This window comes from Myxine glutinosa, chromosome 5, assembly GCF_964187855.1.
Source record: "Myxine glutinosa chromosome 5, kmMyxGlut1.1, whole genome shotgun sequence".
Taxonomy (NCBI): Eukaryota; Metazoa; Chordata; class Myxini; order Myxiniformes; family Myxinidae; genus Myxine; species Myxine glutinosa.
This window is the reverse complement of record NC_136265.1, coordinates 38,824,852-38,848,399: the sequence shown is the minus strand read 5'-3', so window position 1 is coordinate 38,848,399 and position 23,548 is coordinate 38,824,852. Positions and strand designations below refer to the sequence as shown.

The window sequence follows — 23,548 nt, the reverse complement described above, 5'->3', positions numbered from 1 at the left end:
CTTCTTGCAGGAAGCCGCCACCCTTGCTGGCATCACACTTCACGCAGGAAGCCCCACCGTTGCTGGCATCACACTTCGAGCAGGAAGCTGGCCTAACACTTCTTACAGGAAGCCACCGCCCTTGCTGGCATCACACTTCTCGCACGAAGCTGGCATCACACTTGTCTTGCTGGCATCACACTTGTCTTGCTGGCATCACACTTCTCTTGCTGGCATCACACTTCGAGCAGGAAGCCGCCACCCTGTCTCTCTTTTTTAGTGACACGCAGTTTTGTGCAGACGTGCTTATTTCATGTCTGACTTGAAGTAGCAACTTGTGCATCAAATTCTGTGTGAAACGAAGTAAGACAGGCACCAAAACCTCCGATATGTGAAAAAACGCATTTGAGGATTAATCCTTCAGTCTTTCGAGAACATTTGAGTGGTTTTCTCAGTTTCAAAATGGCCGAACAGCCGTCGATGATGGTCCATGCTCCCGCCCTCCATCAACCTCGCACAGCGAGGACTCAGCCGCTCATGTTGGTGACATGGTTTGTGGCAACAGACAAATGATGATTTGTGAAGAGGTAGAAGAAGTTGCCATCTCCTACATCAATCCTAATATCTCTCGCAACTCCCCTCAGCTTACCAGCCCATTTCATGGCTACCGAGAAATGGGGGGCTACAACCCCTAGAAACAATTGTGACTCAAGACTTGGGAATGAGGTGGGTCTCCACAAAGTTCGTTCTCACTCCAGAGCAGCAGGAACATCGCCTGATTGTCTCAGGAACTCATTGACCGTGTGGGAAATCATGGAAACATCATGCTGAGCATCATTACAGGTGACGAGAATTAGGTTAATGGCTACAACCCCTAGAGTCTAGACTAAGCGACAGTCATCTCCTGTAAGACCCATCGTCACCTCGACCACAAGAAAGCAAGACGATGTTCATTATGGGAAGACGATGTTGATTGTGTTTTTGACAATGAAGGTGTTCCACAAGGTCAGACAGTGAATCGGTGGTTTCATTTGCCCGTTCTAAGATGCAGTTCTATGGAAGCGGCCTGAAAATGGGAGTCCGTGTTGTGGATGTTGCACCATGATGATTTGCTGGCATATTCAGCACTCTCCACACGACAATGTTTGGCCAAGCACAACATTCCACTTGCTCCCCACCCACAGTGTGGCACCAAATGACTTTTTCTGTTCCAATGACTGAAAGGAACCCTAAAAGGAACGACAGTTTTGGACGTGCCAGCCATTATCCAATATGCGACCAAAGAATTGAAAGCAATCCCAAAAGAAGAGCACCAGAGGTGCTTCAAAAAATGGCCGGACCACTGGGATCGTTGCCTGTTAAATCAGGAGACTATCTTGAAGGGGATAAATTTGATTAACTGTGTTTTGCAAGAATAAATTTAGTCCCAGATCTCCTTTTGATCCGACCTCGTATGTTCATAACTCCCTTCCGCACAACTACTACTCCTCCTTGACCCGTTAAGTATATATGGCTTCCCATCACTTTCCGTCTCAAACTCTTGTTTCTACATGCAGTCTACAATCCCATCAGCTGTGACAACTCTGAGTCTTTCCTCAGAAGTGGATTATCTGCTCTCCTCCCACCTGCGTTCTCTCTTTCTTACCTGTGGAGACTGTGTATATTGCAATCACAATGCCTCTTTCTCACCTCCTCCCAACCTCTTGCTGCTAATGGCCTCAACTTTTCAATGGGGCATTGGTTTCAACTTTCAACTTCCCCCTCAACAACCCGATGATCTCTCTGACTCTCTTGAAAATCCTCTCTATCTCTTTGCTGACGACTCTACTCTCTGTCGCTCCATTCCTCATCCCTCAGATCGGCAGTCTGCAGCCTCCTCACTCTCTGCAGACCTGGACAAAATCACAGACTGGTCAAACAAGTGGAACATGTCTTTCAATCCTGACAAATCTCACACTCTTACAATGTCTCTCCGAAAGGACCGACTGGACAACCCTCCCATCTACATTCTCAACAATCCTCTCCAAGAAGTTCTGTCGCTCAAGCTTTTGGGTCTCACTATCTGCCATGATCTTTCTTGGGAAAACTACATTTCCAAGCTGGCCTCCAAAGCCAGTCGCCGACTGGGCATCCTCCGTCGTGCAAAGTCCTTCCTTGGCACACCTGAGCTCCTCACCACATACAAGGCTTTCATCCGCAGCTCAATGGAATACTGTTCCCCCCTCTGGGCTGGTGCTCCTGCCTCACACCTTGCTCGGCTTCACGCTGTTGAGGCCAAAGCTTTCAGAATCATTGGAATCTCCTGCGATGTAGTCAACGCCGAGGGCCTTTCACTCACTCACCGCAGGCAGGTTGGTGGTCTTTCTGTCTTCTACCGACTCCTCTCCGGCCTTGCTCCCCCAGCTCTCTCTGTGCTCTGTCCCCCCAATATTCCTTCAGGTCGCACAAGATCTGCCTGCAACCCTCTTATGGTTAAACTGCCAAAGTCTAGGCTCTCTGCTCACCTTCACTCTTTCATTCCCCTTTTCTCCCGCCTCTGGAACAAACTCCCCCACTCCCTTCAATCCCACTCCTCCCTCCAGGTCTTTAAAACAGCTGTTCACCACCATCTCTTATCTTCCCCCATCGAAAACCTTGATCTTTTCTACCCCCGGTAATTCACCCCAGAGTCCTTGCAGTGTTCATATGTTTTAATCCTCTCCCATCTCCCCCCAAGTCCTCCCGATGTCCCTGCTCTCAAATGTTGTGTTTGTGTCCTTCCCCCTCTTCCCCCTCTCTTTTGTGTCCTTCCCCCTCTCTCCCCATCTTGTCTGCCGCTCCCCTTGTTTTTTGTGTTTTGTGTGTCGGTTTGTCTTTTTGTGTGATTAATGTTAGCTCTTTCACGAGCCTCGATCTTGTATACAAAAAAAAAAAAAAAAAAAAAAATGGGGACAACGCCACTCCCTGTTTCGTTACTCCCCATCGCCAACGCCTCTCGTCGCCATTATTCCAGCCCGAGCCGCACTTTTCTTCTTGTGCCACACCAGCCTGCACGCATCGTGGCAGACCCAGATACCAGCTCGTGTCTGCCTTAAATCCTCGCCTGCTCCCTTTGTATTTGAATCTGGTATTTTAGGCGCTATTACAGTTATTTATTTTGTACACCAGTGGACCTATTTGTCCGTTGGACCAAATTTTCATTGGTCTTCACTGCCTTGTAGCATACCTGCCTGCCGGAATCAAACGTACTTTGGGTCCTCGGGGACTTTTAGGTCATCTGGGTTTTTTGGGTCATCTGGGTCTTTTGGGGCCTCAGGGACTTTTGGTTCCTCGGGGACTTTTGTGTCATCTGAGTCTTTGTGGTCCGCATGGACTTTTGGGTCATCTGAGTCTTTTTGGTCCTTCAGCCCTAGTTGGCTCCCTAGTGGGCTCTCTAGTGGGATCCGTAGTGGGCTCCCTAGTGGGCTCCCGAGTACGCTCCCTAGTGGGTTCCCTAGTGGCCTTCCTAGTGGGCTCCCTATTGGGCTCCCTAGTGGGCTCTCTAGTGGGCTTCCTAGTGGGCTCTCTAGTGGGCTCTCTAGTGGGCTGCCTAGTGGGCTCTCTGGTGGGCTCTCTAGTGGGCTTCCTAGTAGGCTCTCTCATGGGCTGTCTAGTGGGCTCCATAGTGGGCTCCTTGTGTGGGCTCTCTAGTGGGCTCTCCAGTGGACTTCCGAGTGGGCTCTCTGGTGGGCTCTCTAGTGGGCTTCCTAGTGGGTTCTCCAGTGAGCTCCCTAGTGGGCTCCCTCGTGGGCTCTCTAGTGGGCTTCCTAGTAGGCACCCTAGTGAGCTCTCGAGAGCGCTACCTAGTGGGCTTCCTAGTGGGTTTCCTAGTGGGCTCTCTAGTGGGTTCTCCAGTGAGCTCCCTAATGGGCTCCCTAGTGGGCTCTCTAGTGGGCTCCCTAGTGGGCTCCTTAGTGGGCTCCCTAGTGGGCTCCCTAGTGGGCTCTCTTGTGGGCTCCCTATTAGGCTCCCTAGTGGGCTCCCTTGTGGGCTTCCTAGTGGGCTCTCTAATGGGCTCCCTAGTGGGCTCCCTAGTGGGCTCCATAGTGGGCTCCCTAATGGGCTCTCTAATGGGCTCCCTAGTGGGCTCCCTAGTGGGCTCCCGAGTACGCTCCCTAGTGGGCTCCCTAGTGGCCTTCCTAGTGGGCTCCGTAGTGGACTCCCTAGTGGGCTCCCGAGTACGCTCCCTAGTGGGCTCCCTAGTGGCCTTCCTAGTGGGCTCCCTATTGGGCTCTCTAGTGGGCTCTCTAGTGGGCTTCCTAGTGGGCTTTCTAGTGGGCTCTCTAGTGGGCTCCCTAGTGGGCTCTCTGGTGGGCACTCTAGTGGGCTTCCTAGTGGGCTCTCTCATGGTCTGTCTAGTGGTCTCTCTAGTGAGCTCTCTAGTGGGCTACCTAGTGGGCTACCTAGTGGGCTTCCTAGTGGGCTCTCTAGTGGGTTCTCCAGTGAGTTCCCTAGTGGGCTTCCTAGTGGGCTCTCTAGTGGGCTCTCTCATAGGCTCTCTCATGGGCACCCTTGTGAGCTCTCTAGTGGGTGCCCTAGTGGGCTCTTTAGTAGGCTATCTAGTGGGATCCCTAGTGGGATCCCTAGTTGGCTCCCTAGAGGGCTCCCTAGTGGGCTCCCTAGTGGGCTCTCTAGTGGGCTCTCTAGTAGGCTCTCTCGTGGGCTCTCTAGTGGGCTTCCTAGTGGGCACCCTAGTGAGCTCTCTAGTAGGCTCTCTAGTGGGCTCCCTAGTGGGCTCCCAAGTGGGCTGCCTAGTGGGCTCCCTAGTGGGCTCCTTAATGGGCTCCCTAGCGGGCTCTCTTGTGGGCTCCCTAGTGTGCTCTTGAGTGTGCTTCTTAGTGGGCTCCCTAGTGGGCTCCCTATTGGGCTCCCTTGTGGGCTTCCTAGTGGGCTCTCTAATGGGCTCCCTAGTGGGCTCCCTAGTGGGCTCCATAGTGGGCTCCCTAGTAGGCTCCCTAGTCGGCTCCCTAGTGGGCTCTCTAGTGGGCTCCCGAGTACGCTCCCTAGTGGGCTCCCTCGTGGGCTCCCTAGTGGGCTCCCTATTGGGGTCCCTAGTGGGCTCTCTAGTGGGCTTCCTAGTGGGCTCTCTAGTGGGCTCCCTAGTGGGCTCTCTGCTGGGCTCTCTAGTGGGCTTCCTAGTGGGCGCTCTCGTGGGCTGTCTAGTGGGCTCCATAGTGGGCTTCCTAGTGGGCGCCTGAGTGAGCTCTCTAGTGGGCTACCTAGTGGGCTTCCTAGTGGGCTTCCTAGTGGGCTCTCTAGTGGGCTCTCCAGTGAGCTCCCTAGTGGGCTTCCTAGTTGGCTCCCTAGTGGGCTCCCTGGTGGGCTCTCTAGTGGGCTCTCTAGTAGGCTCTCTCGTGGGCACCCTAGTGAGCTCTCTAGTGGGCTGCCTAGTGGGCTCCCTAGTGGGCTCCTTAGTGGGCTCCCTAGTTGGCTCTCTTGTGGGCTCCCTAGTACGCTCTCGAGTGTGCTTCTTAGTGGGCTCCCTAGTGGGCTTCCTAGTGGGCTCTCTATTGGGCTCTCTAGTGGGCTCCCTAGTGGGCTCTCTGGTGGGCTCTCTAGTGGGCTTCCTAGTTGGCTCTCTCGTGGGCTGTCTAGTGGGCTCCATAGTGGGCTCCCTAGTGGGCTCTCTCGTGGGCTCTCTGGTGGGCTCTCTAGTGGGCTTCCTAGTGGGCTCTCTAGTGAGCTCCCTAGTGGGCTCCCTAGTGGGCTCTCTAGTGGGCTTCCTAGTGGGTGCCCTGGTGAGCTCTCTAGTGGGCTCTCTAGTGGGCTCTCTAGTGGGTTCTCTAGTGGGCTTCCTAGTGGGCTCTCTATTGGGCTCTCTCGTGGGTTCTCGAGTGGGCTCTCTAGTGGGCTCTCTAGTGGGCTCCCTAGTAGGACCGTAAATGGTAATAGTAGTTCTGAACGCAGTATTGTGAATTCAGCATCGTTTCGACCATTCATGGAGGTTTTAAAGCTCCTGGTCAGAAATATGCCGCGCTGCCAACAATTACAACTGCCATTCAAAAACCGTCTGTTTTTATGTCCACATGATATGAAATACTAACATTCTTTTCACTGACGTTTCTAAAAGGATTGTCTGATGAGGCTTTTGCACCACTGATTCAAAAGAACGATATGACTCGTGTACTTTGTTTGCAGATTTATTTTAAAATGGCTGTTTTACCTTAACCCAAACATTTTCAAAAACTTCAATCAAAATCGAGTCCCAACCCGTACCCTCAAAAATTCCACACCAATAATTGTTTCAATATCACTCAACACAAATCACACAAATCGAATTGCAAAGTTGCAGGATGGAGGTTCCTGGACACCATGTTGGACTGCTTCCTCCTGTTAGAGTGTGATGGCTGTCTGCTTGTATGTCTTATGTGAATGTCCTTTTTTTTTTTCCTTTTTTTTTTGTATACTGAATCGAGGTTCGTGAAAGAGCTAACATTTATTTCACAAACAAATCAACCAGACAAACAAAATATACAAAAAGAGGGAGCGGAAGACAAGATGGGGAGAGAAGGGGAAGCACACAACCACAACATTGATTCAGATACAAAGAACAACTCGTTATATATGTATACAGACTTGCAAAATTTAAAGGAAGGAACAAGTTGGCCTTTTATAGACTGTTGTGCGTAGCTATTCAGAACACTTTACTGTTGCCATCCTTTGTAGATTCACACTGTTACCTGCCTATTCCCACTCACAGCGTTCCACAACGCTGTCATAAACGAGGCTGGCAGGACAGTCGTAGAGATACTTGTAACCGTTGGAACACATGAAGAAAGTGTATTTATTTTCAGGGTTTGCGTAGTTTCCATTTGCCTTCCCAAAGCAATCAACTGCAAAAGAAGAAGCAGAACAGGAAGCAATTCATATCGTCGGATCGTCCCCCTTTATAATTCAAATTTGACCTGGACTAATATGTGTACGTTACTCTGCCTTTTGTCCGGGTTATCTCCCGGAATCCATGGGATAAAGGCCCAATTATAGTTGTGTCCATGACCACCTGTTAGGGTTTGGATTAGGGTTGACCAGCCACCAGAAACCAAGATGGCGGCCATATTTCATCTGGGTGCCATGGTGGGTGGAGTCAAGTGACAAATGTGGGTGTGGTCTGACAGCTGTCCACCAATAGGTGCGCATTTCAAAAATCGACTCCCAACAAGAAGCAAAATAACAACAACAGCAACATTATATGGACAATGACTTTACATGAGGATCGTGCAAACATGAAGTAACGACAGCAAAACGTCATCCTTACACGGTGCAGGTGTTGGGGGGTCGATGCAGCCGAAAGTCCCAGCTACCTGCCCAGGTGGACACAGCACGTGCTCTCCCAGGCCATTCCCATAACAGAAGTAGAAGTATTGCTGGTTCAAGGGGTCTTCATATTGGCCAGATGATCGCCCGGTACAGAAATCCAACTCTGCACAATTGAGCACAACCATCGGGAGTGAGTCCATCGATCACACACACACAACGGCTTTTCATGTATCATCTCAATCATGACATTATATCCAACTTTTCCATATCTATAAATGTAATTTATAAATGTATTGTTCCTTATATGTTTCTAAATCCTTGGGGCAATTCCCCCAAAATGTTATTGTGCGCCCCCATCCTCAGCACGGAGAGGGTGGAGCTTCCTTGGAAATCAAACCCATTGAATATGAATGAATGATCGTTTTTAAGGCCATTTTCCCCACTAGAGCGGGGGTTAGCCTTGCGGGCCCCATGACAATCATGGTTCCCTGTTTGAGGCAATGTTTTTATGGCCGGATGCCCTTCTGCCCTTCCTGACGCCAACCCTTAGTCGCCTCCTACGATACGCAGGGATACGGTGTGCCTATTCTAAACCGGGGTACACACCGTGATCATTCAACCCAGCAAGCTGGTACTCAATTTGCCGACCTCGGAAGGTACCTCAACCCCCCTGGCGTTAATTCAGCGATCGACCGGGATTTGAACCCAGGATAATAGGATCCCAAGCCGGCACCCTAACCGCTAAGCCAACACCAGGCATCACCAGGAAATCAAACCCATTGAATTTCGATATTTATTTTCTGTATGCAGAATGGAAGTTTATATACAAAAGGTCCTAAGTCTCTACGGGAATACAACGAGTTTACAGGGTGGTCGCACAATCCTGTACGACGTTAAACAAATAAATTGAGGCCATTTGCCCCAACATTAAAAGTTTTTGATTTTTTTTTTGGAAGAATTCCTGTTGTTTTTTATTGAAAAATTTTTTTGAAACAAATTAAATTTTTAAGCGATTTTTTTTTTCTACAGCTGTAAACAACAATCTTATTGTTTTACAAAAGTCTAAATATTCAACTTGTCGATTATACATACTGTATCTACTATCTAATATATAAAGCTCAATTTGTGTGTGTTTGTTTGTTACCCTCGCCAGAGGAGAACACACACAGAAAGATGGATACTTTGAGACCTGGGAGGGCTCCATTCCACCTTCTGAAACCCGCATTTGGAGATAACGAACAATGACACACACACACACACACACACACACACACACACACACATATATATGCACGCACGCATGGAAGTGGATACTTTGAGACCTGGGGGAAGCCTTCTGAAACCCGCATATGGTCATAACGACCAATGACACATGCCTACACGAGACACTGCACAGGACATTTAGACAAGACAAAAGCTTGGGGGAAGTGCCATCACTTCCCGGGGCACTCTGGGTATCAGGGAAGTCACAACAATGGCACCGCCTTTCTCACCGCACTTGGTGGTGCATTGACCTCAAGAGGAATTTCTTCCTTTCCATGAATATGGCTGTTTGTCCATGCTCTATCCTTTTAAATGTTGAACGTCACCTACGGAAGGAAGTAGCACTTACCATTTTTAAACTCTTTGCTATGACTCGGGCAGGATTTAGAACCACTGACCTCCCAGACTCTGAGCGGACATTCGAATCATTGCACCACTGAGTCATTACCCTTGCCTGAGGAGAGGGTATTGCATTTGAGTCCGTTTGTTTGTTTGTTTGTCCGCACAGAATAAATATGATTTTCTCTGCAACCGTTGGTCCGATTGACAGGAAATTTTCCCCATTGGTGCAACTCCACCTGAGTAATTTTTAAATGATAATTATGACGTCATAGGTCACGTAGTTTGGCCGCCATCTTGGAAAAACTTTGCACCTCTATATCTCCGAAAGCGCTGCATAGAACAAATTGAGACATTGCTCATTGTAAAGAACCCTCCATGGGGAATAACATCTGTTCATGATGATGTCATAGGTCCTCCATTATGACGTCATAATTCGACAAGTACAAAACTTCATCCGATCAAGATGAAATTTATTGAGCATAATCTAGGGATAAATTGGTGGAGAAAAAAATAATAATGATGACGTCATCGTTCACGTGGTTCGGCCGCCATATTTGTTTTAACACAAAAGCCTTAAAAACCACTGAAAACACATCCTGGCGAGGGTCTGCAATTTCTGATTTCTCTTTCTTGTTTATATATGCTTCAAAAACTAAAAAACTACTGAACCAAATCAACCAAAATTTGCATGTTGTCTGAAGGTACCCTTAGTATGGTTTCTGCTGGGGTAGCATATCTGGAAGAGGGGGGTTCAGGGTGGGAGGAAGACCCCAATTCTCTCTATATAAATGTGTATCATATAGTACCACCTGGTGGTATCCTGCATTACAAATCATCTTGTTCTTATATAAAGAAAGTTTAAACAATTTATGTAATAATACTAGTGGAGTATTATTCCCCACGTGTGATCTTGTTCGAAGCATGCAATACGTTCTTCTGACATACCTTTATTGGGATGTGTACAAGCAACTGATAGCTGCATCAGACACACCCGAAAATAAAGAAATAATTCCTGTTACATGCATGAAGGAAAAACATGACTACTCCTTACAATTCAAAACACCTCACTGAACTGGAAAACGTGGAGACAGGAATGCTGTGCTGTAAAGGTTGGAACTTGTAATACCCTCTCCCACCTGAAGGTGGCGCTACACGATAATATTTACATAGAGAATTTGTGTCCCTCCACTCTCTCCCCCGTCCAAGATCACCGGCAAACATAAAAATGCCCCGATGCACTAATTGGGGTATGCTGATCCTCTGTAGGAAATCTAGATATAATCAGGCCAGAACTGTACGAGTAGCACAACAAACACACACACACACACACACACGCACGCACACACACCGGTCCATGAATGGTAGTAAGGATGCATTACGGTGATGTTAATTTTAACAGCGTATCCCATAGGGCAAAGCCATCGAGAACAGTGTTTGTCCGTCCGTATGTATGTTTGTCCCCTCAAACGTATACCAATCAGAGCTGAGGATCTGGTCACATGACAGGTGATGTCATCACGTCTGATGTCATTACGGCGTACAATGGCTGACTCTCCACGCTCCGCCATTTTGATTTATATGTCGTTCCTGACGAACATATCGTCAAACCTGTCATATATCACAATCACCATGCTCTACATTTATGTTTTTCATTCAGTGTGAAACACAAATAAACCGATTGTTAAAATGATCATAAAATATCGAAAGGATCTGCGTTACGTCTCTTCCAACAATACGGTACGGTACGGTACGTGTAGCCTATAGGCCTTGGGCATCATGCCTCACCTTCAGACCGCTTCGGACAAATTAAGCCCAGGTTTCTTAATGCAGTAGTGTATCGTTTCAGTAGTATAGTTTTCGTAATAATAATAATGATATTGTGGTGCTGTGCACACACGACTCGATTGCCAGAGAGGTAGGCCACAACGTGTTGGTACAAACAAAGAGTCTTTATTAAGAGCTCGCACTTCAGCACTGGGCGGGCTCGAGCTAAGAGCCCGCATATATGTCCCGAGGCCACGCCTTGCCCCCGGGCGTGGCCGATCGGTCGAAAGGCAGGGCATGCGTTTTCGTTCCCTGCCTGGACGCTGGCGCCACCCACTGGTGCGCGGAATTATTGTCCCTTGTGCCCGCCACACGCGCCCCCCCAGAATTCCCGCGCACCTGAAGGGTGAGTTTGCGGGGAAGCCGGATGATCCGGCCGAAACGCCCCCTGGCGATGCATGCAGGGCTGGGGGGTAGCGGGACGGCGGGGCTGGGGGGTGCCAGGGGTCCGACCGCCAGGGGGCGGCCTCGACGCGGAGGCAGAGCTGCTTGCGGGGGGTGGTCCAGATCGAGGTGGGCCGGCTTGAGGCGGTCCACGGAGATGCGATCCGGGGCACCGCCGATGTCGACGGTGAAATATTTGTCCCCGGTCTCCAGCACGCGGAAGGGCCCGTCGCACGGGGGCCGTAGCGGTGCCCCGTGGGCGTCGTGCCAGACGAAGACGTACTCCGCAGTGCGAAGCTCCGGGGCGACGTGGGAAGACAGGCAACTGTGGTGTGCCGTCGGCACCGGGGTGAACCTCCGGGCGGTCTCCTGAAGGGCGGAGCGCTGTTGCGCCGCGGACCAAGGAGCCGTGGAGTCAGGGATAAATTCGCCCGGTACCCGCAGTGGTTGCCCGAAGACCAACTCCACCGAGGACGCGCGCAGGTCGCCTTTGGGCGCCGTCCTGAGGCCCAGCAGGACCCAGGGGAGCTTGTCGGCCCAGCTGCCGTCGCGGAGGCTGGCCCGGAGCGCAGCCTTCATCGAGCGATTAAACGCTCGCACAGGCCATTGGCCTGGGGGTGGTAGGCCGTGGTGCGGTGTAGTTTTACGCCGAGCCCTTGCGCCACCGTGGCCCAGAGCTCCGAGGTGAACTGGGGGCCGCGGCACTTTGCGGGGTTGATGATTAGGCCATGCTGGCCCAGGCGTTCGAAAAGCGTGCGGAGGTGGAGCAGGTACTCCTCCCGGGACGCGCTGGCGACGAGGATGTCGTCCAGGTAGACCGAGAGGAAAGGTAAGTCGCGCAAGATGCTGTCCATAAGCCGTTGGAACGCCTGGGCCGCATTCTTCAACCCGAAAGGCATTCGCAGTAACTCGAAGAGGCCGAAAGGGGTGACGACGGCCGTCTTCGGGACATCGCCCGGTTGTACGGGGACCTGGTGGTAGCCCCGGATGAGGTCCACCTTGGAAAACACGGTCGTGTTTGCCAACCGGGCGGAAAAGTCCTGGATATGCGGGACCGGGTAGCGGTCGGGGGTGGTGGCATCATTGAGCCGGCGGTAGTCACCGCACGGCCGCCATCCTCCGCCGGGCTTCGGCACAATGTGCAGCGGAGAGGTCCAAGCGCTGTTTGAGCGCAGCACGATACCCAGCCGTTCCAGCGTGGCGAACTCCGCCTTCGCCACGGCGAGCTTCGTGGGTTCGAGTCGGCGTGCCCGGGCGTAGACCGGCGGCCCGACCGTGGGTATATGGTGCTCCACCCTGTGTTTAACGGCCACCACTGAGAAGGTGGGCCGCGTGAGGGCCGGGTAACTGGCTAGGAGGTGGGTAAAGTCGTCCGCTGCCGGAAGCGTGCAAACTAAACTCGCCGGGGCAGAACCCTTCAGCAAGCTGCTTGGCAAGCCGCTCGGTGAGCCACTCAGTGAGCCGCTCAACGAGCCGCTCAGTGAACAAGCGAGCGAGCTGAAGTTTCGGCCTGGACGAGACGTCTGCGCTTAACGTCGACTAACAGCCCATGTGCACATAGGAAGTCCGCACCCAGCAGGGCCATTGGCACACTGGCGGTCACGAATGACCATTGAAAGCGCTGCCCTCCGAACCGCAGTGAGAGGCAACGCTTCCCGAATGTGCGGATGGGTGTACCGTTGGCGGCAAGCAAAGCGGGGCCCCGGCCCACGGCTTGCTTGTCGGACGTGGAGGCAGGGAGGACGCTTACCTGCGCTCCTGTGTCGCAAACAAAACGGCGCCCGGACAAGGTGTCCGTGATGAACAGGAGGCTGCCGGAATGGCCGACGCTCATGTCCGCAAGTGAGTGCCGGTCGTTTCCCGACCTGTCAAAAGAACACGGCGGGCGGCACGTTTTAGCCTTGCGGCCGAACCTGGCATGGTAGTAGCACCAGGTTTGCGGCGGTGGCCTCCGCGGCGGCCGTGTCGGCGGCGGTGGTGGTGGTGGCGGCGGTAGTGGGCGGGGCGTAGCAGCGGCCATGAGGGAAGCAGGGGGCACTGGAGCCTCCGCACCGGGAGCCACTACAGCAGCACCGTACACCGACCGCGTGTCGCAGGCCGCGAAATACTTGTCGGCCTCTCCAGCCAGGGCGCGGGGTTTCGTTAGTCTGGAACCGGCCAGCGCGAGGCGCACCTGTGCAGGTAGCTGGCGGAGGAAAAGTGCGCGGAACAAGAAATCCGGGCGCTGGTCTCCAAGCAGCGACAGCATGAAATCCATCCGGACAGATGGTCGTGTGTCGCCGAGGGCGGGACGGTCCAGGAGGCGGTCGGCCCGTTCGATCTCCGTGAGCCCGAACGTGGCGAGGAGGAGACGTTTGAGTGCCTCGTACTTGTTGTCGCCCGGCGGGCGCTGAAGGATGGACACGACTCGGGCGGAAGTGCCGGGCCCGAGGGCGGCGACCACGTGGTAGTACTGGGTCTCGTCCGCCGTGATGCCTCGGAGCTGAAATTGAGTGTCGGCCTGCACAAACCAAACGTCGGCTTGCGCTTCCCAAAACTCGGGGAATTTGACGGCGATGGCGTTGGTAGCCATGGCGCGTTCGGGGGTCAGCAATAGCTGAACCAATCGGGGTCACCAGTGTGGTGCTGTGCACACACGACTCGATTGCCAGAGAGGTAGGCCACAACGCGTTGGTACAAACAAAGAGTCTTTATTAAGAGCTCGCACTTCAGCACTGGGCGGGCTCGAGCTTAGAGCCCGCATATATGTCCCGAGGCCACACCTTGCCCCCGGGCGTGGCCGATCGGTCGAAAGGCAGGGCATGCGTTTTCGTTCCCCGCCTGGACGCTCGAGCCACCCACTGGTGAGCGGAATTATTGTCCCTTGTGCCCGCCACAATATAGTAAATATAACCACAACACTTTAATCCCAATGTCATGAATGGAAAGTCGATAAATTGAAGCGGTGTATGGTTCATGATCAATGATCTAAGGGACGTTTGGCACTAATATTAATAACCGAGGAAGTAAGAAATTCGCTTCGGTTTTTTGATAGTATTGTAGGAGTTGCTGGTAACAAGGAGGCGAGACGCTCGTAGCAGGTTCAAGGCTCGTTTATTCCGACGGACTGAAAAACGACCGGAATTACGGAATCATATACAGTATATCAAAACCCAACACTCTTAAGGGGGCGCGGCTCCACCCACCGAGCACACGCCATGCCCACACCATCCATAGCCCCACTGGTCCCGTGACCGTGGATTGTGTCCCAATGGGGTAACCCCAACAGTATTATCATTTTTGAAATAATAACGATATTTTAGTAAATCTAATCATAACACGAATCCATTCGTAACACTAATCTAATCGTAACACTAATCCATTCGTAACACTAATGTAATCGTAACACTAATCCATTTGTAACACTAATCTAATCGTAACACTAATCCATTCGTAGTGACTGCAAACTTACTGGAAGCTAAAATATATCATCTTCTATATATTAAAGTAGCTGAGGCACGTGCGATTTGGTCTCTTCCGAAGACAGAAGCCTCTTCCGGGAGATTGCTTTGCGCCGAACAGGCAGAAGAGAAGCAAGATGGCGGCCAAACATGTATTGTTTGTACAGCTACATGTAACAACTACAGCTACAACTACAGCTCATGATGGAAGAATTAGACAAAGATGACACTACATCACAAGTTGATGCAAATATCCAGATTGTGTTTTCACTTGCAAGTTTTGCTGCGTTAGTATAACCATCAGCGTTTCTCCGTGACTGAAATTATGGGTGAAAACGGCGTATATATCACTCCCATATCACTCACTAATTACCAAGAAAACAACAAATAAGTGAAATAGAACTCGTGATTAAGTGAGTTAAGCCTGTTAAGCAAACTTGCCATACAGCTGTAATATCAACGTGTCATATATGACAAAGTTCTTTCAAAGTAATCGGCGAGGCCATTTTGTTTTCGAAGAGCCCGCGCCTCTTCTGCTGGATAACGGGAAGAGGCAGAAGAGCTTCCGAGAAGGGAAGAGTCCAAATCGAACGACCGGAAGAGAGCTCTTCTTCTTCCAGAAGTGCAAATCGCACGCGCCTCTGCTGTTATGTGTCTGCCGTCACGCTACGTCATTATGTCTATGATGTCATTACGACGGCTGACTCCACCGACCGACATTTTAATTTACTAGTAGGCCTACACCCGCTCACTACGGGAGCTGCAGGAAGGGCCATTCCTCTTTGGGGTATATAGATTACAGACGATCTATGGTCGGAGGTCAAAAACATTGGGTGTGTTGTAGCGGTTACCTTATTCGCATGTCGCGGTTAACTTATTCGCATGTCACGGTTAACTTATTCACATGTGACGGTTACCTTATGTTTGGTCATAATCCACGTGCACGGGCCTGTGGGGCTTTTGGTTTGTTGGACGTGACGCACGCACGGTTGTCGGAGCCACGCCCTCCGAAGAGGGTTTTGGCTTTATAAAAGCGGTACGACTTCCGTTCGCGTTTAGAGTGCTGGACATTTCTGTACGAATAAACGAGCTTCGAACCCTACGAAATGGCCTCTCTCGCCTTCCGCGACTCCTAAACTGGTGACCCCGGCTGCCCCCGAACGGATTCGGGGGCTGCAAACGAACACGGCAAGCCGCCCTGGCCAGGGAAGCCACCTAAACTGGTGACCCCGGCTTCTCCCGAACGGATGCGGGCGCCGTTTCGAACGCAGTTTCGATCGAACTGCTGGAGTTTTGGAAACGAAGAGCGGCCATGTGGTTCGTGCACCGCGCTCGGCTCCTCTACGACCAGAGAGGCGAGCCTGCTCCAGGACCCTCCGAAAGAACGCAGTTACGAGATGTGGGTGGCACTGCTGCTCATCTCTTGCGCATGCACTGACGTCGGCAGCACGGCTGCTTCGTTACCTTCGCGCGCACTGCTGCTCACAACTCGCGAAAACTCTACAACTACAGCTACAGCTCGCGTGTCGAAAGCTGCAACTCGTGCAACTACTACTCCTACTCTGCATCCTCAGGAGGCCCGCGAGGAACCTCGGCAGCCTCCCCCGAGGCCTTGACCAGCCCCTCGGTTGGCTCAACCCCTTTTCGCGCGCACCGAGGCCGAGCACTGCTCGAGCCTTCTCGGCACTGCCGAGCGCGCCCGCGAACTGCAACCTCGGGAGGCCCGCAAGGAACCTCGGCAGCCTCCCCCGAGGCCTTGACCAGCCCCTCAGTCGGCTCAACCCCACGGCGGCGTTTTTTCACGCGTACCGAGGCCGAGCACTGCTCGAGCCTTCTCGGCACTGCCGAGCGCGCCTGCGAACTACGTACATGCCCATGGGAGTGCATTCTGGGGGGGGGTGGGGGGGTGCATTTAGCGGTTACCTTATTCGCATGTCGCGGTTAACTTATTCGCATGTCGCGGTTAACCTATTCGCATGTGACGGTTACCTTATGTTTGGTCATAATCCACGTGCAGGGGCCTGTGGGGCTTTTGGTTTGTTGGACGTGACGCACGCGCGGTTGTCGGAGCCACGCCCTCCGAAGAGGGTTTTGGCTTTATAAAAGCGGTACGACTTCCATTCGGGTTTAGAGTGCTGGAGATTTCTGTACGAATAAACGAGCTTCGAACCCTACGAAATGGCCTCGTCCTCTCGCCTTCGGCGACTCCTAAACTGGTGACCCCGGCTGCCCCCGAATGGATTCGGGGGCTGCAAACGAACACGGCAAGCGCGCCCTGGCCAGGGAAGCCACCTAAAGTGTGTTCATTTACCAAGTTTATTGTGGAGAGATCGCCAAATGGTTTAATTTAAGCATTCGAGCAAGCACTCCATTCAAAACAGTTAAGGAACGGCTGGCTTGGCGAGCGCTAGCTAGCTGCTTGGTAAATGAGCACACCTCTAACCCTTGTGGGGTATATAGATTCCAGTAGATCTTCCCTCAGTTCTGTAAGTAAAACTTACCTCATGGATGTCGAGATTCCTCCAAATTTCTTTGTTTAATTTTATGAACAGTATTAGTGATTAGTTTGAAAAGCTAATCATGTGTGTTTGTGGTTTATAATATTGTTGCGGTTTTGTGTTTTATAATAAAGGTTAATTTCCCCTCCTAGTTTAGTTACACTACAACATGTAGCCTCATTTAAAGCTCAGTTATTTCTTAGTAAATGTAAGCGTAGACCTTTCCTGTGTTAGTTTTGCGTTGAGTAGAATAATGAGAATTAGGTCCTTTACGATGCCTCCATACTTTTGGTTTTGGCACGAAATACCACGAGGCCGGCCTGAACAAGTCGATCAAGGTCGAAGGAAGGCGGGGCAGGAGGAGTGGGAGTGACCGGTAAGCACGAGCCGCCAATCAGGGCTCGAGGGGAGTGACTTACTACTGCGGCAAAAGGCGGGGCTTGGAACATTCGATGTGGGCTAGGGCGGGGACGATATAACCCTGTGCCCGAAGCCCCCACCTCAGTTATGAGAAGGGAGGCGCGGTGTTCAGTTCTGAGTTCTCAGTTATGAGCTGGACTTATGAGGCAAGCCCATGCGAGAGTGAAAGCGCTGTGTTCAGTTATGAGAGGGAAAGCGCTGTGTTGAGCTGGTCAGATCCTCCACTTACGAGTTATGAGTTCGGAGCGCTCAGTTTGACGGCAGTTGTATTAATTGCGCTGTAAAAGACAGCCGTGCTGGGCCAGAGACACGCATATTTTCCCGCCTGCCTGCCTTTGCTGAGATACGCGCCACGAGGATTTTCCCGCCTGCCTGCCTGCCTTCGCCGGGGATACGTGCAGTGACCGCCAGAGGGCCACGCCGGGTGAGCTGTTCCTGGACGACCAAAGCCGGCGCATTCAGCGCATGAACATTTCTTCCTTCATCCGCCTGTGAGTGTGAGTGGGCCCATTGTCTGGGTAATAAGTTAAGACTGCTTAAGACTGCCCTGTGTCTCTTCTTCTACCAGTGTACATGTGTAAACAATAATTAAACCTGTTCTTCCTTTGATTCGACCGTTTCGTCCTTTCCATCATTGACTTAGTGTGGTACGAATTATATCGCTCTGATCGGATTCCCATAGCAAGGTAACAGCACGGACCACGTGGTACGCCATCCGCTCGGGTGTACTCAATTACGCGTGGTTCATGGGAGACTCGATCCCCGCTGCCGCAGCGGCGTGGGTACTTAGGTACGTGCGAAAATTGTCCCGAGACCCTTCCCCGCGTCTGAACGGAAGTGGCGACTCAGTCTCGCGGTTCGAAGACCCAAGGAGAACAAGGGGCTTAATCTCCCCTTGGTAAGGGAACGGGCTTCGCCAAAACGGTAACAATATTGTTGCGGAGATGAGGACTGTATATTTTTTGATTGTGTGCTGTACTATTATTATTATTGTTTATTCTGCGCCCCCTACCTCCGGAGCTGTGTAAAGGTGAAAGGGCATCCCATAATTAGTCCACAAGCATACACATCAGCCAAATAATAGAATACCCCTGTTGATAGTTATCTCTTATTCTGTGTTTTAGAGTAAGGCTGTGTCTCCCATTAATTAAAGTACTCCATTGCACCAGTGAAAGAGAATAGATCCCCTTTCCTTCCCATCCCCAAAATCTCCCTTTCCTTCCCATCCCCAAAATCTCCCTTTCCTTCCCATCCCCAAAATCTCCATTTCCTTTTACACCCCCTTCCGTCATTGCCGGGCCTCGATTGCCGAATTACCTCCCCTCCAATAACCGCCATTGAACATGTGCTCGAATCGGAGAAGAAAGGCGTGCCCGCCCGTCGTCATCAAGGGCGGAGCCAGAGGGTCGCGCGACCAACCAGGGCCGAGGTGAGCACCCCGATGGGCGTGTCCAAAAGGCTGGCGGCTTAATCGCCGGAGGCGCTATAAAAGGCGCGGACGCAAGTGAGTCGTGAGTTGGTCACCAAGAGTTGGTCACCAAGAGTTGGTCGCCAAGAGAGTCGTGAGGAGTCAGGCAGTGGAGTCGGTGGTCAGTTGGTTGTGTTGGTTGCGGTGAGGAGTCGGTGGTGGTGGTCAGTTGGTTGCGTTGGTTGCGGTGAGGAGTCGGTGGTAAAGAGTGAGTGGACCAAGAACGAGTGGAGGGTTTGGACCAGACGCGTCCGACGAGGCCTGGCAAAGCACGCGACGTCCACAGCAGCCAAAACAGCAGCGTGGGGCCTGAACGGCGGCTGCTAAACACGCCGGGTTGTGCTGCGGGACCCCCTTGGACCTCCCTCTCCCTCCAGCCATCCACCTCCTGCCTTTCCACCCTTCTTGTGGACGTGAGTTTGTTCTGTTTGTTCTGTCCTGGGAATAAGTTAAGTCTGTAGATAAGCTAGTATTTGCACTGTGTCACCTGCGTCTTATGTGCTTGTAAATAAACGTGACTGCTTTCTTTTTGCTTGTGTGTAAATAGTCAATAAATGCAGTAGTATTTCCAACCTTTTTGTCTTCTTCTTCTTCTTCTTCACATCCGTGTCGCCTTTGTCTTTTCCCTATTGACTAGCTGCGGTGCGATCCGGCCAACGTTTGGGTGAAATCGGGTTCTAAGCGGGGAGTAACTGTTCGGACGCGGTAATACCAAACCGCTCGGTAAAATAACATCATTAAAACCGCGTCTGTAACAATTGGTTGTCAGGAGTTGGATTCGGACCTGGGACTAAATTTGTTAGGCCCAAATTTTGGAACACCAATTGTACTATTAGAGTAACAATTGGTGTCTGGGAGTGAGATTCGGGGCCCGAACCGAATTTTTAAAACATTTAAAAAAAAAATTTGGTCAAAATGTGGAGCGGCCGAAATTTGTTTTGTTTTATAAAACCCGAATTTTGAAATCGCGCCATGGCTGGTCAAGGCGATCGAATGCCGGTGGGTGAGCTAGAGAAGGGGTTAGGAGTAACCCAGGATCAAATGGAGGGGAGCAATGAGGAGGCGGTTGAGGGAGTATCAGGCGCGCAAAATGGCGTCCTCGCGCACGAGGTTGCGGGCGCGCAAAATTGCGCCTCGCACATTGCTACGGCGGCCGCACCCGCTGCACAAGTGGGAGGGATGGCGCAAATGCAGGCCCTCATGGAGCAATTTATGGTACAAATGCAGGCGTCCCTCAACCTGAAGAAGGACGATATGAGGGCTAATAGTGAGCAAATGAGGGCTGATAGTGAGCGATTGGGTGAGCGGTTGGAGGGCCAAATGGGGGTAATGAGGGATGAAGCGAGGGCTCAGAGTGAGCAATTGGGGGTAATGAGGGACGAAGCGAGGGGTACCGGTGAGGGATTAGACAAGAAATTTGAGGGGTTAGACAATGGGATAAAAGAGGTGAAAAATGGGTTAATGGGGTTAGAAAATAGGATGGAAGGCAAATTGCGGGAGATAGGGGAGCAATCCGCCCGAGAAATTAAACAAATGGGAGAGCAGATAGAGGAGGTAAAAATCGGGGTAGAAACCAAACTGGATGCTCAGAGGGATGAATTGGGACAGATGAGGGCGGCATCTACAAAAGAAAGGGAGGAGATGAAGGAGGAGGTCTCGGGGCTACGCGAGGAGGTAAAGCGAGGTGAGAAGCGTATGGAGAAAGAGGTGAGAAATAATACGGCAAAGTTACAAGGGGGAATAGAAGATCTGACGGAGGAGGTGGAACAGCTGACGGAGGGACAAAAAGAACTAGTGGAGCACGTTCAAAAGAACACTGCGGTACTAGGAGGGTTAAAGGCGACACAAAAAGAAATTAAAAACGAATTAATAGCGACGCAGAGGCAATGTCAGATGGTACGTGAGGAACTGACAATGAGGGTGGACGAGGTGACAGAGATAATGGAGACGAAGGACCGGGAGGTAAGGATGCACATAGAGACGGTCACGGTAGCCTTAGAGGACGAACTTGAGGAGACGCACCGAGAAATAAAAGAGGTTAAACAAAAATTAGAGGAAGTGGAAGAAGAGGTGAGTGAAATTAAGAAGAGACGGACAGAAACTAAGAGAGAAATCCAGGAGGAGGTAATGGAATTGGTACAAGGTCGGTGCTCAACTCATAATGTGCTGCTCACTAACCAAATAAAGAGTTTGCAGGTGGCAAAGGAGGTGCGGAGACGAGGTACGGAGGTGAGTGGCAATGTATATGATGTGAGGAAAGCTTCAGTCGGCTTGGGGATTGGTTTGGATCCGGGTGTTCGTGAAAGGCCGGTGGTGAAGTGTGCGACAGGTCTGGTGTGCGAAAAAAGAGGTGTGCGAGAATGTCCGACCATGGGGTGTGTGAGGAAAAAGTGCACGCCAAGGAGTGAGTGTGCCGTCAAGAGTGAGTTGGTCGAAGCGTGTGTGCGAGGGGCTACATGGAAGCGCGGTGTGGTGAGTGTTACAGAGGAAGTAACGAGAGAGTGTACACCTGTGGTGAGTGTTACAGAGGATGTAACAAGAAAGTGTACGCCTGTGGTGAGTGTTACAGAGGGTGTAACGGGAGAGTGTGCGCAAGAGTGTGCGCGAGAAAGGTGTGTAACGGACAGGTGCATGAGGAAAGAGTGCGCTGTCGAGAGTAAGGGTGAGTGCGCGACCGAGAGTGGAGGTGAGAGTAGTGAGAGTGACACGGAGCGTGAGTTGGTTGTGACAGGTGAGCGAGGATGTACACCTGGAATGGAAGGATGCACACCTGGAATGGTAGAGCGTGAGTGGGAATGCACGCTGGAATTGGTAGTGAGGCACGTGGTTGGGTGTGCGGGTGAGAGCACACCTGTGATTGTCACAAAGGAGGTGACCGAGAAAGGGGCGCGAAGAGGTGTGTTGGTGAGGTGTGCGAGCGACGAATGTGTGCCAAGGTGTTCGGTGGTCAGGTGTGTGACCAAGTCGGTGAGCGGAATGAGTGTACCGAGGTGTGTAAGGAAAGGTACGAGGAGCATGGGAACAGCTGGAGGTATGAGCAAGGAAGGGGTAGCGTATGCGCGTAAGCATCCAGGTGAGGCATCGACGGTAACCAGGTTAGAGGTTAGAACGACTTATAGCCGAATCGGGCCCTCGGTGCGCGTCGGGCAGCTTCGCGTGCCGCGAGGACCAGCGGGGATCCGAACCATGGCGGTTTCGAAAGAACCGCCGTATGCGATCCACGCTGTGCCTCGCTTGGAACGGCCGCGTCCGGGCTCCACTAGGCGGAGCGGGCAGCCCAATAGGAAGGGTCGTCATGGCGACCACTTTCTATTGAGACGTGCCGGCAGGTCGAGATCGGGACATTGGATGGCTCCACGCCGAGGTGGTGCGTGGGATCTCGGCCCGGGTAAGCCCCCGTCCCTGCACCGAGTGCCGGACGCATCCAGCCGCCGGCACCAAAGAACCCGCGTTCATTGCTCGGCTGTACGAAGCCGGGCTGTAGACGTGAATTGGCGCACCGAGAGGATGTAATAAGTAGACGGGTGATGAGGATAGTGTTTTGGCCCCGAAATTAGAAAAAAAAGCAAAATTTGATGATTGGTATGGTGATTGGCAGATGATTGGCAAAATTTTTGATTGGCTGAAATTTGGTGTGCCAAATTGATAGGGAGAGACCCCCGATGTGGTGGGATGGCAAATCCACCATCCCTCACAGAGTGGGGGCAAATGCGCTATAGTTTATGGGGTGTATGGCAGTGAAAACTAGCCCGGGTGGGTTAGGTTATATTGTAGGGACCTAGCGAAGATGACATTAGGTGACGTTAAGGTTAGTTAGTGACTGATACCTGTAGTGGGGACGCAGGTAGATTAGTGTGGATTATAATGACGTGGGAGCGCAATAGTTTAAAGGGACGACTGGGAAGCGCAAGTTTCAGAGGGGAGTAGTTAGCTGAGATGATGCCGTGTGTTTGAAGATTGAACAGGTGTGATTGAACAGGTGTGATTGAACAGGTGTGATTGCACAGGTGTGCAACTGAACAGGTGTGTGGAGCAGTGTATGAGGGAGTAGTGGTGATTGCGTGTTGTGTTGACCAACTGGTCCAGGAAGAGGAGGAGGGTGCAGGTGGCACCAGGTATGATTGCACAGGTGTGCTACGACAGGTGAATGGAGGACAGGTGTATGGAATAAATGGTATGGAGTATTGGAATGGATGGTCGTGGAGTGAGTATGGTGGAAATTGTGGAGTGGAGTGGATGGTGCGAAGGTGTGAATGGGGGAAGAGTGGACCCCCATCACGGATACCCGGGGCGGGTAGTGTAAGTGTTAGGTAGAGGGTACAGGTAAATTGTGGTTGGATATTGGCATCTGTGGTGCGGGTGAGAGAATGGTCTTTGGATGGGTGCATTAGTGTTGTGGAAATGGCTGGGCGTGTAGCCTGTTAGTGTGTGTAGTTGGTTGGGCGCTCCACCACTGTGAGGATGTCGGCCAGCTGAGGCCGCAGGTGGGCTCTGGGAGCCGGTAGTAGTTGTTGTGGATGGGGCCCGAGGATCCGGAGGACGGACCCGGGTAGCCCAGTGCCAGAGGGCACCAAGGGGTGACAGAGCCAGGAGAGGGCCTTCCCCAGTTAGATAGGTTAGGGTGAAGAGCAGGTAAGCTCGGGTGGCAACTACAG

General features: G+C 51.8%; 1 protein-coding gene across 1 annotated transcript in view; it reads right to left on the bottom strand.

Annotated features, from left to right (window-relative positions):
* Positions 1-6,123: 6,123 nt before the first annotated feature.
* The window catches only part of LOC137427657 (acidic mammalian chitinase-like), a 56,846-nt gene continuing 39,421 nt past the window's right edge, over positions 6,124-23,548 (bottom strand). Inside the window, exons 3-4 of the mRNA XM_068117289.2 lie at positions 7,253-7,417; positions 6,124-6,830 (exon numbers count right to left, since the gene is read on the bottom strand). Of these exons, the coding sequence (XP_067973390.2) occupies positions 6,682-6,830; positions 7,253-7,417 (314 nt within the window). The 3' untranslated portion in view covers positions 6,124-6,681. The remainder of the gene's footprint in view (positions 6,831-7,252; positions 7,418-23,548) is intronic.